The sequence below is a fragment of the Xenopus laevis genome, chromosome 3S, assembly GCF_017654675.1.
Source record: "Xenopus laevis strain J_2021 chromosome 3S, Xenopus_laevis_v10.1, whole genome shotgun sequence".
NCBI lineage: Eukaryota > Metazoa > Chordata > Amphibia > Anura > Pipidae > Xenopus > Xenopus laevis.
In genome coordinates, this window is record NC_054376.1 from 49,785,624 (window position 1) to 49,800,432 (window position 14,809).

Genomic DNA, 14,809 nt, shown 5'->3' on the forward strand with positions numbered 1-14,809 from the left:
TCCTGCGTAGGTAAAAACTCTTGTCTGTAAGAGCCAAAAAATTTTTTATCCTGGGCATTAATACCATTTTTCATACAAGACCGTACTTTATATGATTTGGTAGCCACTGATTGACACTTCATGGAATTAGACAACTTGTTATCCATATATATCCCCATATCTTTCTCTATCAAGGAAACCTCCGACAAACTGCCCAGGGTTATAGATATAACAAATGCACCTCAATTTTGTTAAGGGATGTCTACAGCCATAAACAAGTATCAGCTATGGCTTAAATTAAGTTACTGAGTGACCAGTTCTTAGCAACTTTTCAGTTGGTCTTCATTTTTTATGTTTTACAGTTTATTTGCCTTCCTATTTTGCTTCATTGCTTTTTAAATGAGACGGCCAAAGAAGTATTATTTTGTGTTATAACAGTAACAATGTATTTTTATTTAGGCCCTCTTATTTATTTGTCTCTCTTGTTAAATCTCCTATCTGGTTGCTAGGATGAATTGGATCCTAGCAGCTAGATACATTTTCAATATGTTTAAAATTCCAAACTGGAGAGCTGCTAAACAAAAATATGTCTAAATCATACTAAGCGTTAATTTAAAGCGAAAGTGATCGTTTTTGCAGTGTGAAATTGTTCAGCAGCTGTTTGCTGATACATTTACGAAACCCTATATTTTACTTTGTAAGCTGAAACTAGAATGCCTCCTATGTAAATTTTGTTTGAACATTTTTAACTGCTGGTAACTTGCTGTGCCTCTTTGTCTCTAATCGCCTTTGATCTTATACAACAAGCAGTTGAGTTAAATGTTGCCCATAGAAATCCTACACGGTCAGGGCTGTGCTGTTATAAGATACATTAGTAGCAATCTCCATTATTTGTAAATGTAATTTTAATTGAAAGAAATACTTGTCTGCTATATGGCAGTACAGAGAATATGCATCTGCACTCTAAGGGAAAGGGGGGCCTGAACTGTAGGGTCTGCTGCATAGTATCCCCTCTATTCAGCCCCTTCTGCTGGTTTAACTTTGCAGCCATTCAAGTTACACCACTGATTGTAATAAAAGCCAGCTGACCTGGAGGATAACTTCCTTCTACACAAAGTTAGCTGTCCAAACCAGAGAACAAAAGGGGCTAAAGAAATTAAGCTTTCAACTGCAATTAAGGGTACAACAAAATTGCAGAGACGTGCAACTAAATTGGTTAGAGGGACGGAAGACTTAAATTATGAGGGTAGACTGTCAAGGTTAGGGTTGTTTTCTCTGGAAAAAAGGCGCTTGCGAGGGGACATGATTACACTTTACAAGTACATTAGAGGACATTATAGACAAATGGCAGGGGACCTTTTTAACCATAAAGTGGATCACCGTACCAGAGGCCACCCCTTTAGACTAGAAGAAAAGAACTTTCATTTGAAGCAACGTAGGGGGTTCTTCACAGTCAGGACAGTGAGGTTGTGGAATGCACTGCCGGGTGATGATGTGATGGCTGATTCAGTTAATGCCTTTAAGAATGGCTTGGATGATTTTTTGGACAGACATAATATCAAAGGCTATTCTGATACTAAGCTCTATAGTTAGTATAGGTATGGGTATATAGAATTTAATTAAAAGTAGGGATGGGTGTATGTATGGATGCTGGGTTTTCATTTGGAGGGGTTGAACTTGATGGACTTTGTCTTTTTTCAACCCAATTTAACTATGTAACTACATGAACAATGTCTCTGCGTTTGCGTCAAGTCGGATGCCATGAAAAACAAGGTAAGCAACAGGAATGTCGGATGGTGTCGCATTGTTCGTCCGATGCAACACGTCTGTTGGATGCAAACGCTGCATGCCTCTTCTGCGTCCGACAGTCGTGTCGCATCGGACGACACCATCCGACATTTTTATTTCTTACCTCGTTTTCCGTCGCATCCGACTTGACGTCTGCGTTTTGGAGCAGCGCATAGGATCCGGCACAAACGCAGAGCAATTGTTTGTGTAGTTGTACCCTAAGGGTAGAACTACATGGGCGATTTAGGTCCGACCCCACGCGACGAAACGCTGGTGTCAAGTCAGATGCGACGAAGATAAGGTTAGGGTAGAACTACATGGGCGATTTTAGGTTCGATCCGATGCCACGCAACGAAAAGCAGGCATCAAGTCTGATGTGCCGGAAATAAAGTAAGAAATAGAAATGTCTGATGAAGTTGGTGTGCAACCGTCACGACACAACTGTCAGATGATGAAGTCGTGTCGGATGCACGCTGCGACTACATCCAACATTCCTACAACTAACCTTATTTTCCTCGCATCTGGCTTGACGCCAGCGTTTCGCCGCGTGGCATTGGATCGGACCTAAATCGCCCATCTAGTTCTATCCTAAGTTAGCATATAACTATTTTTTTTAGGTATATTTTGGGTGGAGATTCCCTTTAAATTTAGATATTTATCTACTAGAGGTAACTTGTATACTACCTTCTCTGCACAGGAATAGGTAATTATTAAAAGCTGTTTATTTTTTTACATTATCGAAAAATACTTGGGTGCTCTAATAACATGATTCATCATCAAGTAAAAGGACTATTTTTTTTTACATGTCTTGTTGCAAATTCAGGATGTTCTTGTTTGATATGCTATGATCGTCACCTGGTTGCTTGGCCATGAGCAGTCTGTCCACTAATGAAGCTTGGATACCAATGTAATACCCTGGGGAAATCTAAACATTCATTTTGAAGCTGCTAATGGGCAGCTCAAGTTTCCTCTTGTGTCACAATTAAAATCTTTGTATAGGCATTACTGAGCAACACAGGGCAAATACAGGATGTGTGTTTTAGATTATATTTATGCCGGGAAATAGCTTAACAATATACAGCTATGGGATCTGTTATCCAGAATGCTTGGGACATGGTTGTTTCTGGCTAAGGGATCATTCTATAATTTGGCTCGTAATTCCTTAAATTTACTAGAAAATCCAATCCAATAGGTTGGTTTTGCCTCCATTAAGAATGAATGGAGTTTAGAGTAGTTTGAATCAAGTACAAGGTACAGTTTTATTATTAAAGCGAAAGGCAATCCCTTTTAAAAATTTGGATTATTTGGATATAATGGAGTCTATGGCAGACCGCTTTTCCATAATTCAGAGCTTTTTGGATAACCGGTTTCTGGAAAATAAATCCCTTCCCTGTATCATGGATTCCGCTAAACTACAGCCTAGAAAAAATTGAAGATCACCTTAAAATAACATTTTAGTGTATTGAATGCTTAGTAAATTTAGTAATAGTGTTGCTGCTTTTTAATATTTTTAGTTATATTTGTATTTTAAATGATTAGGTATTTGTCATTACAATCTTTGTCTTCATCTTGGTCCTTTCTCTTACCTGAAAATTTTAAATGCTGTATGGTAGATCGGGGCAGTGATATTGGCATCTGGGGGATGATTGATATTCATGGTATATTTATGTGGTTTTTAGCTTTTTTTTTATTTTTTTGGGGTTGCCTGGTATTCTTAATGTCTATAATTAACCGATAATTTAAAGGGCCAGGTGCAAATATTTCCCCAGGCTCCCCTTTTGCACTTTTCTTTATCCTCCTTACCATCCAGCTCCTCCCATGGTGGTTTACATCAAAGTACTGCCACTGGCGGGTACCAAGGGAGATGTGTTAACACAATCTGTCATATTGGCTATATGTCTATTATTTAAATTGCCATTATTATTAAGTAATAAAAAAATAAAATCACAAAGATACAAGTCTGCTAGCAAATGCTCTTTCTAGTAATGGATTGGGAGAATTCTCTCCGCATTAGGAGGTCTGTCTCAACAGCAAAAGATTGTTGTGCAGAGGAAGAAATCCCTTGAGTGTAATTGCACAGATAGTGCTCAGTAAATCTCTTAGGAGGCTTCATATGATTGGTTTCTCAGGGTAGTTTCCAGCCCTGTGCCACTGTGACTCTGTGTGACAACCACCTTCATTGTGTTGCTAGAATATTCAGTGGTTGTTCCTTGCAGGGGCAGATAGAGTTGCTGCAGACAGCAAATTAAAATTAAAGTGTTACTTTTATAGGGGTGCAAAAGGCCAGAAGGGTTTTTTTAAAGGGTTTTAAAGGAAACCCAGCATGAGCTTACTAATCATGTGTAGTTTTGTGCCAAAAAAAGCTTGGTAATCTTTTGTAGCTTAAAGCGTTTGGTCACATTTGAGTTAACTTTTAGTATGACATAGAGAGTGACATTCTGAGAAATAATGTTTTATTATTTGTGTTTTTTGGATTATTTAGCTTTTTATTCAGCAGCTCTCCAGTTTGCAATTTCAACCATCTGGTTGCTAGAGTCCAAATTACCCTAGCAACCATGCATTGATTTGAAAAAGGAATGGAATATGAATAGAAGAGGCCCTGAATTGAAATAAATAATAACAAGTAGCAATAACAATAAATTGATAGCCTTACAGAGCCCCATTTGAAAGTTAGAAAGAATCACAAGAAGGCAAATAATTTAAAAAATAAATAATGAAGACCAATTTAAAAGTTGCTTAGAATTAGCCATTCTATAACAAATTAAAAGCTAACTTAAAGATAAAGGGGTGGTTCACCTTAAAAAAAACTTTTCAGTTCAGCTGGTTTCAGATAGTTCACCAGAAATAAAGACTTGTACCAATTACTATTTTCTATTTGTGACCCTTTTTCTAATATTGAAGTGTAAATTTAAATTTTTTCACCTTCTAAAGCAGCTCTGTGAGGATGAGTGGGGTCGCAGACTCTTTAATTGCTCTAATTTAATACCTTCAGTGGACACATTTGTTATCTTTGTTTCTGCTGAGCAGAATCCCCGAGTTTTATTAAAGGCAGCTGTTAGAATTGATACAAATAGTTGCTAATAATCCACAGATACTGCTGAGAAATGTATCAACTAATTGGAGTAAATTGTAACAGTTCAGAATGCTCCTGGATCATTGAGCTGCCGGAATGAGACCCCAGAGACAGGAACATTAAACTTTGAACTTCAATTTTGGAAAAACGACAAAAAATAAAAAATGGAAAACATAAAAAAAACCTATTTATTTATGGTGAACTACCTGAAAGCCACTCAACTGAAAAAAGTGTTTGGAAGTTCAACAAACCCTTTAATAAAATCTCAGTTGACAACTCCCTTTCCTGCAGTATTGCAGTAGGAGTCCCTCGGTATGGGGGATTCATTGTATAAGGTGAATTGGGAGATGTTACGCTGTTGTTTGATTCATTGAGACATCCATTTGACATTTCCTTCTCCAAAGAGCTACATTTTTTCAGAATAACTTGCATCCAGTTCGCCGTCCTGCTGTAAAATGCCAAAAGTGGCACTACTGTGCTGCACAGGAAAGCTGGTAACAAAGGTAGGCTTAATTGATGGAGCATGAAAGAATTTAGGTAAACTGATCAATTAACCAGTGCTTAGCTTACATTTTAACTATTTTAAGAGGTGCACAATACAATTACACAGGCTTATTTTGACACTGTAATATGATACTTGTTTGTGTTTTCTTGACATTGATTTTTTTCCCTCAATCAGGATATTTTCCAACTAAAACCTGGCAAGCTTTATACTTTGATTTAAAAAAAAAAATGATTTCAAGTGGGCAGTGCTAGAAACTGCTTGTAGCTGATAAGAGGATTCGATTGTTCATCTTAACAATTGAACCTATATTAAATCATCAGAACATAAAACTCAAAGCTGAACACTGCCACCTGTAGTAGGAACGAAAACAAAATGCGTGTGAAACATTTTTATATATACAGAACATTTTAGCAGTACATTTTAAGGTAAAATGGTATATTCAGCTTCAGTGACAAAGTTCTGTCATACACCAGCATTATTACACATGCAATATTAAAGGGAAATAACTAAAACAAATGCTGTTACTGTGTAACATTTAAAAAATATCTGTTTTTGCAGGGATGCAATATATTTAATATATAACTTAATTATGTAGAAAGCAAACAGTCATTTTAGTAATTGTGAGTTTTGGATTGTATACCATTTGACCTTATTTGCTCTTATAGGTCAGTTGTATCCCATAGCATCCAATCAGCATACATAATCTGCAGATCAGTTGTTCTTGAAAAAGGATCTGATTGGTTGCTATGGGCTATTAGCATTTCTCATTATATACCCCAGTAAAGTTTAGTTGTGGGGCTACATTGTTCCTTTTGTATGTGAGTGATGCCATGACTTTAACATGACATAGATTGTGGTTGCCACCTTAGTTAGCCAATAAAGGTAGCACCTTTATGCATTTTATTTCATATTAATAATTTTATTTTATAACAGTTGTAATGTGTGTTAAAAATAAACGCCAAATTGTGAGCATGAACAAATTTGTTAAAATAAAACGTAACAGATCATTGCAGTTTGTTGCAAATGTGATAAAGGAATGAATTTCAAATTGGGTTAATTATATGCTGGTATAAACACAATTGCCAAAGAATGTGTTATAATACTACATGCAGTTTGGTTTGAAGCTGTTTTTATAGCAACACCATTTGCTAAATCACAGTACTATTGTAGTAAGGGTCAGTGGTCTTTGAAAGTTTCAAGTATTTTTGGTTTAGCAGCAGCATGTTGCTTATTTAAACATCTCAGTACTTATTCAGCATGGAGAAGTCCCATGCTTTTTTTTTGGGGGGGGGGGGGGGTTGGGGTATGATGTTATGAGTAGTCTTTGAGCACCAAAGGCTTTGGGGACCATGTTGCAAAACACTTTTTTTTTTTTCTCTCTAGAAATATTCCCAAATGTTCCCATCAGTTTAGACCGTGGAATTGCAATTTATTCTTGGAGGAACTGCTGCTTAAAAACTTGGCATAAATAAGTGATATCTAAATAATATGCCACTAGAAATAATATATATAAATAATATTTAGCTATTGGGGGTCTTTGTGCCTTACTGTGGCTTACCACAATGCTCAGAGACTGCAGTCATGGATGCATAGCATACCAATCTCTAGAGAGCCTCCATATACATATCCTGTTTCCAGTGCAATGGTGCATTCATGTAATATGATCTGAAACTTTATTTCTTCCTTGCTGACTTGCATATTTTTTTTTTTTTTTTTTTTTTTTTCTCCATCAATATACTGTATATATTTATATATACTATTTAGAGTTGGAAATGTGATTCCACAGTGCCACCTGCAGGACAGAAGGTTAATATATTGATAATTTAGTACAGTGTACATATTCTTAAAAAAAATACAACCACATATTTGGGGAGACTTTATCAGTGTGCTTTTATTTCACTCCTAATTGGTATTACTACAAGCTTAAATAGTGTCTTCCCAAAACATATACTAAGTTGATTCAGCCTTGTCTGCTTTGCATTTACACAGACCCTCAAAAAGACTCTTTCTGGCAAAGTTTCATCCATAAAAATTTTGAACTCATGGACATGAGTTCAGTTGTCTTTCTTATACTTGTATTCATTACTATCTGCAAATGTTTGCCACAATTCAAGCCAGGGAACTTAGAAGTAGAGGGAAGCGATATTTGTTAAATAATGTGTGCTCACTTAATGGCACCACAACAGGATACTGCAGAAAATTAAATGTGTAAAGGAGGTTCTGCAGCCATGTTTGCGTATGCTACAATGACTAAATACAGATCCCTTACATCAAAAATGCCTCCTATGTTATTGTGAGTAGCTTAAACCTCACAGGCCGAAAGCATTGCATTAGAAACACTACAATATTGGTATCTCTTCAATGAAGTTTTTTTCCTCCTGTTTTCTGTTCCTTTTAGTTATACTAATCTTAGCATATTTTTTTTCTTTCAGAATAATGCAATCAAGACATCCAAATACAATATTGTCACGTTCCTGCCTATAAATTTATTTGAACAATTCCAGCGAGTTGCCAATGCATACTTTCTTTTCCTGCTGATCTTACAGGTAATCTATAATATGGCTATGAAGCAAGAACTTTTATTTAGCCATGTTAGTGGTGCTTGTAATCCATCCTGCTGATCTTACAGGTAATCTATAATATGGCTATGAAGCAAGAACTTTTATTTAGCCATGTTAGTGGTGCTTGTAATCCATTGTTTTCAATCCATGTTTTTGATTCAACCTATTCATTTCAGGTCTCCCAAAATTGGGTGCACATGAGTAAAATTTTAGTAAATGCCTGGGTTCTACAGTATAAACCATAATATAAAGATACAAAGTCCAGCACTCACAGGTCTTTGTAAAAAGAAATAAAGTGGTTATTCATGACTGTTGGGTATGTTTGTTTTCTATTATGGATGGTACATCGCTTCCAGGTTATTCCCAGTTGCACAGTCGATATATATTTGCAAAGAACCAACAACCACAGGGTATTATCTTATCAAAAAACGTGCATTAGGTAGACATGCTTAACCTAATGCACGGTTTTTGATTTGATAATACCAAGGGTGCACACCATATATAGCAACAAAATCTGGGAGCTATAACAGAAAAATTACACTGGACCAAGGACAGCACTCCTAGGATTTAAATATTTAATATATATACACATCAACCAACTTTAGATCTCAAGATCACTATAGCCTTTGATGTTATGCTTGACCAAGATTTCATCCGGCTTCTCTTAAACATCAAACCCTTACATTCAAGCTGTTGTTACTTGAGTCCTCCTTCCGAACTCCACCAACACTCCCCTTAGTAATGCCCTGTTCACCCTACGTGTTAACAAGAAGCGTTCGAGAAGAGTTAATGGGTGCCATCTTACACAGCTACATCTTCTCTCTTCATTGCTTGCACAAACTGAACATGTGCAGTTGAAACCAGGCCAAGATTTAGTTTCAACTGCAATGCTCTGGGTTGGTGCCTGTGAACACTGTGCTTCTCTGCTTCTTGATAAATTTTAAGGTGAACGGCCATTCTTGGTAGTTGGGCATGCTGGTGCCATTCAGAGGGGGGTTGACACTCTCAAGGAACACTAACTTGAATGTAATGAAGACAGTACTTTATTTGCTTTAGTAACCACTGAATGCCACTGCTTAGAATTACACAGCTTGTTATCCACAAGATTCCCCAACACACTACCACTTAGTTTATAACTCACATTATTTCTTCCAAAGTTTATAACCTTGCACATATGAACATTGAACCTTAAATTAGCCGCTAAGTTCTCAAATGTAGTAAATTGATTTGCAAATTGGCTGCATCCTTCATGGAACCTATAGTTCTGCAAAATTTAGTATCATCAGTGAAATAGAAACAGTACTTTCAATGCCCACCTCCAGATCTAATAAACAAGTTAAATAGCCAGAGACAGATTGTGGTACTACATTAACTGCTTCAACTAGATTAATTAGAAAAATATAAGTGCTTGACCTGCTCTGTTTGCTGCATTTTCGTGACAATCAATGAACACACAATATGTGAACACCTAATATTCTCCTGGCTTTTCTTCCTCTTTGCAGCTCATCCCTGAAATATCTTCCCTGTCATGGTTTACTACCATTGTGCCTTTAGTGCTTGTTTTAACTATCACTGCTGTGAAAGATGCCACAGATGACTTTGTAAGTATTCTCACTTTCATTTTCTTGCATCATTTAAACATATGAATATGTTACAGTTAGTGTATTGTCTCGTGGAAATCAAATTTTTCTTGCTTAGAATGTTTTTATTACATTACGATAAAGTTTACAACTTGTCTGGTTAACTGCAGTGCTGCAAATTACCACCATGTGGCAGTATAGTCGTTTGTGTAGGATAAGCAATTCTCTAGTAACTTTTTTCTAGGGAAATAACGATGTAAGATTCTGGTGCAGCTGTTGGGTTTATGTGGAATAACTATTGCTTCAGTGACAATAATTCAACATCTACTAGAAGGATGTGTTTAAATAAGTTGAATAAGGAGTGTTTGTAGTTCATAGTCAGAAATATTGCCTGGTTCTCCAAGTTACTTTTACCTATATGCTGCAACAAAAGACTTTGGTTTCTTAGAAAAGATTTTGCTGCAAAATGTGTAGTGTACCAATCTGTGTTGTCCTGTCTAACTCTAAATCAGAGATTTCAATCACATTGTAACGTGTCAGTTGAGGAAAAACTCGACGCGCTCCAGGCTTACCCCTTCCTTTTATAGACCCGCACCGACTTGCCCCACTGAATGTTACATAGTTAAATGGAGTTGAAAACAGACAAAAGTCCAAATTCAACCCTTCCAATTGAAACCCAGCATCCATACATACACCCATCCATACCCTCACATAAATTATATATACCCATATCTATACTAACTATAGAGTTTAGTATAGCCTTTGATATTATGTCTGTCCAAGAAATCATCCAAGCCATTCTTAAAAGCATTAACTGAATCAGCCATCACAACATCAACCGGCAATGTATTCCACAACCTCACTGTCCTCACTGTGAAAGGAGAATTCAACCCCTTCGGTGCTAAAATCCCTCCCCCCTCCCCTGTGTTGCCCCCCGATCTACCTCCCCCCGATCTACCTCCCCCCCTGTGCAAATGCCCCTAACTTGTTACTGATTCCTCTGTGCAGTTACTCTCCTGTTGAGTTCACGGCAGCCATGTTCACCCGTGCGCTCTTCTTCCTGTATTCGCAGGCATTTGGTGGCGCAAGCACGGTAGAGGGATTTATCGGTAAGGATCCCACAGGGGAGGGATTTTAGCGCCAAAGGGGTTGAATTCTCCTTGAAGAACCACCTACATTGATTCAAATGAAAGTTCTTTTCTTCTAGTCTGAAGGGGTGGCCTCTGGTACGGTGATCCACTTTATGGGTAAAAAGGTCCCCTGCTATTTGTCTATAATGTCCTCTAATGTACCTATAAAGTGTAATCATGTCCCCTCGCAAGTCGCAAGAGTTAATGCCCTTTTTTGTGCAAGACAGAACTTTATTTGCTTTAGTGGCCACAGAATGACACTGCCAAGAATTAGACAACTTGTTATCTACAAAAAAACTTAATCCTTCTCAGTTAAGGAAACTCCCAACATTTAGTGTAGAACTTGCATTTATATTGTTTTTGCCAAACAATATAATTATATAATATATATTTTACTGCTGCAATGGTGGGCAAACCATAGCTTCAATAGCAAGAACAGGATTTATGTTGTGGAGATACTCCTTTAATACAACCAATTTGTGTTCCTGTTTGTCATCAGAAAATTGGTTTACAAATAGGTTCCTTTTTGAGTCAGTAGTGTTTCTATTTTAACATGCTTAGCTAGGATTTCTGCAAGCAGCATTGCTATATGGCTGAACTATAACATGAGGGAAAATGCCTTTTCCTAGACAAGTAAAGCACTGGAGAGCTTCCTGTCTTTCGTGTCAAGGGGCTGCACTTTATTCTACAGCAGCCAACCTAAATAAATGGATTTATTGTTTTGTCTCTCATGTTGCAATTGAACTGTTGACTTAATTAGTGCTATGTTTCAGTTTGCTATATTCGTGACTTTCATGTTTGTTTAAAAGTGTTCTATGTTTCCATTTGCAGTTTCGACACAAAACTGATAACCAAGTGAACAATCGGCAGTCACAGGTGCTTCTTGGTGGCAAGTAAGTGAATCTCTCTCTCTCTCTCTCTATCTATCTATCTATCTATCTATCTATCTATCTATATATATATATCTCTATAAATTTTTTTATAAATTTATTGAGGTAGGTGGCTTGAGCTTTCCACTGCAGTTGGAAACCATGTATATGTATCTTTGCTGAATTGTCCTGTGAGTGATTAAAATATAAAGGGCAAGTATTACGTAATGCTAAAAATGAAATGTTTTCCACATCACTTAAGTTATAATCAGAAGTGTATTAGCTGCCAAAGCCAAGCACATGTAGACAAAACAGTTTTTTTCAGAGGGTTAGCACAGATTTATCTCTGCACTTCAAAGAAATTGTTCAATATAAAAATAAAAACTGGGCAAATAGATGGGCTGTGCAAAAAATGTTTCTATTATAGTAAGTTAGCCAAAAATGTAATATATAAAGGCTGGAGTGACTAGATGTCTGACATAATAGCCAGAACACTACTTTCTGCTTTGCAGCTCTATTATTGGTTACCAGGCAGTAACCAATCAGTGACTTGGTTGGGGGAGTGCGCATGGGTCATAACTGTTGCTTTTGAATCTGGGCTGCATGCTGAGCATCAATTGCAAACTCACTGAACAGTTAGTCACTGACTAACTCAGAGTTAGAGAGCTGAAAAACAAGAAGTAGTGTTCTGGCTATTATGTTAGACATCCAGACACTCCAGTCTTTATAAATGACATTTTTGGCTAACTTAACTATATTAGAAACATTTGTTACATTTGCACAATCTATCTATTTAACAAGTTTTTATATTTACACTGAACTGTGCATATGATGCAAAAATGGAGTTTGCCCCATATCGTTAGGTGCCTAGTGATTGAAAGCAGTGCACCCCACAACTTTTATCTTTTGTATTAGTTCTGTCTTATCCTATTTATTGTTTCATTGTGACTATAAAATATTCTCCTCTATATATGAATATTTTGCAGGCCAAGTTTTCACAACAAGTATTTGGCATGTCTTTATTAAAGGGGACCCGTCACCCCAAAAAAATTTTTAAAATCCTATGTTCTCACATTAGTCAAGCAAAATGAACTTTAATTACACTATATAAATTATTTGAAACTTGTTTCCTTCAGTCTGGGAATTCATAATTATAGCAAGCAGGCAGGAGCCATTTTGTGGACACTGTTATTGAGACAAGCCTTGCATCATCTCAGAATCTTGTTTGTGCACCAGAATGGGGGACTCGATGTCCATCCCCATGCCCTGGCTACACAATTAAATGGTAAAGAGAACGGGGGAATATGGGGAGAGCAGTGACATCTAGGAAGTGAATGGAAAGTGAAAGTAATTGTCTGCCCCGCAGACAATATTTGATTGACAGCTGAGATTTTTAAATGAGCTTACAACAGTTATGAATGCTTTAATAAAAAATAGAAATTGGATTTCATGTTTTATTTGAAAACTTTTATTATACAGATTTATGTGTCTGGGTGACAGGTCCACTTTAATGCACATTTGTGAACCTGTACTGATTTATCCAATGATGTCTAAACACAAGGTCCGTAGTTAGAATATAATATGAACTGATTTTCATGTTGACAAGCTGTAGAATACATTGGTGCTTGATGATAATAATTAGAATTGCTGGGGATCAGGTGTCTGTTTTTTTCCTTTGGAGCTGCAAAGCAAGCCATATATTCCATATTTGAAGAAACTGTGAAAGCCAGTTGTCTTAACCTGGATGTGCAGCTCAGATTTTATTGCTTTGTAACAGAGAATGCATTTCAGTAGACTTCATATACCCCAGGTTATACTGCACAGATCCATGACACTTGTAAATGGGCCATGAAACTGAACGCCTGTTTGGATTCAAATAGCTTGAAATTGATCTATCAATAAACCAGGATTTAAAAGTTTTCCCTATAGTTCTTCAGGTAAATATTTTTTACTATCCGACATATGCTTTTTACCTATTTTTGAGGATCTGTGTGTTCTAATTTTTTAAGCAACTTGCTGTTGGTATGTGAAAATAAGTTATCCTAGGGACAAAGAAATTATGCAAGAGTCCTCCCCATCAGTGGAGGGAACACTGGTGCGGTTCAACTAGATGGTGAGGCTGCACTGAAATTACCAGCAGTTTTTGTTTCTTTATTTAATCGGAACGAACATGGGCCCGTCTGTGTCTTGGTGGGATACTCTGTAGATACACCAGCTGCACAAGCTGTATGTCAGCTCCTGTTTTATTGAAACTACAGACCACACAACACCCATGACGTTTTGCTGTGTTTCTGTTGATAAGAATCAAAAATAGCCTTTCTGGTTATTTATGCAGGTGGTTTGCAAATTTTATGGAAGGTTCTGTGCCTTCTGGAGCCACATCCTATCTCTCCTTTTTATACACTGGAGAGTAACTCGCATTGAGAAATATATTTAATTGCATCAAGATACTGTTATCGCAAGTGAAGCCAATAGTTTAGCTTTCCATTTGGACTCCTTTGTAGTACGGTATTGTGTTCCAGGGACAATAGAAGTGAGAATAATTGAGTTCTTATTAAAAGCTGCTTTGATGGAGATGTGTGTTGAGTAACCCTTTCAGTAAGTTTGTATCTCACGTGTTGAGATGTGGCTATGAGCTGACCGAGAAAGATGCAATACCAGTCCATGTTTTAATAAGAGTGTGCCAGTAACACTTTAAAAGACTTCTTGGCAACACCTTGTCTCCTCCCAGACCAGCACTTATACTCACCTGTGTTGTCTAGTGATTTTATTCAGCCATGGATGCCACTGCAGCTGGGCTTAGGGTGAGGCAAAGTCTTGAAAGAATTTACCTGTAGCTTTTTGGGTGTTTGGCTCAAGACACCAAAACATTTCTGTCGCACTGTAATGATCTATTAAACCTATTGATGCAATTTGCTTTATTTGTTTTGATTCCACATGGCCCCTCTCCTTTATGGCCCATTTGACATATTTGTTATGAAACCATAGATGTTTGGAGACATGTTAAACCTCACTGAAAGTAAAATATTTTCTCACTATTGTAAGAAGCAGCACAGTAATCAATGGCTTGGCAATGTGCTACAGACTTACCAGTATCAACAATTTTAGCCTATGTTCACATGCTGTTTCAGAGTGAACTTAGAGTTTTAGGGTGTTCATAGGTGTTTCTTCTTAACTAGAAATCTTTCTTGGCACTGAGAATTCCCTGCCTATTGTATTATTTAATGTACACTGTATGCCACTATAAAACATTTATATCTCTATACAGGATGTCTTGTGTATTATTTCACAGTAACTAAAGTGACACAACTCTTTAAAGGGATA

The 14,809-nt window shown here is 37.0% G+C and overlaps 1 protein-coding gene across 6 annotated transcripts in view; it reads left to right on the top strand.

Moving 5' to 3' along the window:
• LOC108712900 (probable phospholipid-transporting ATPase IM) overlaps positions 1 to 14,809 on the top strand; it is a 123,632-nt gene that overhangs the window by 39,810 nt on the left and 69,013 nt on the right. For all 6 annotated transcript variants that reach the window (XM_018255405.2, XM_041588282.1, XM_018255406.2 and 3 more), the window contains 3 exons: positions 7,778 to 7,891; positions 9,409 to 9,507; positions 11,448 to 11,509. In XM_018255405.2, the coding sequence (XP_018110894.1) occupies positions 7,778 to 7,891; positions 9,409 to 9,507; positions 11,448 to 11,509 (275 nt within the window). The remainder of the gene's footprint in view (positions 1 to 7,777; positions 7,892 to 9,408; positions 9,508 to 11,447; positions 11,510 to 14,809) is intronic.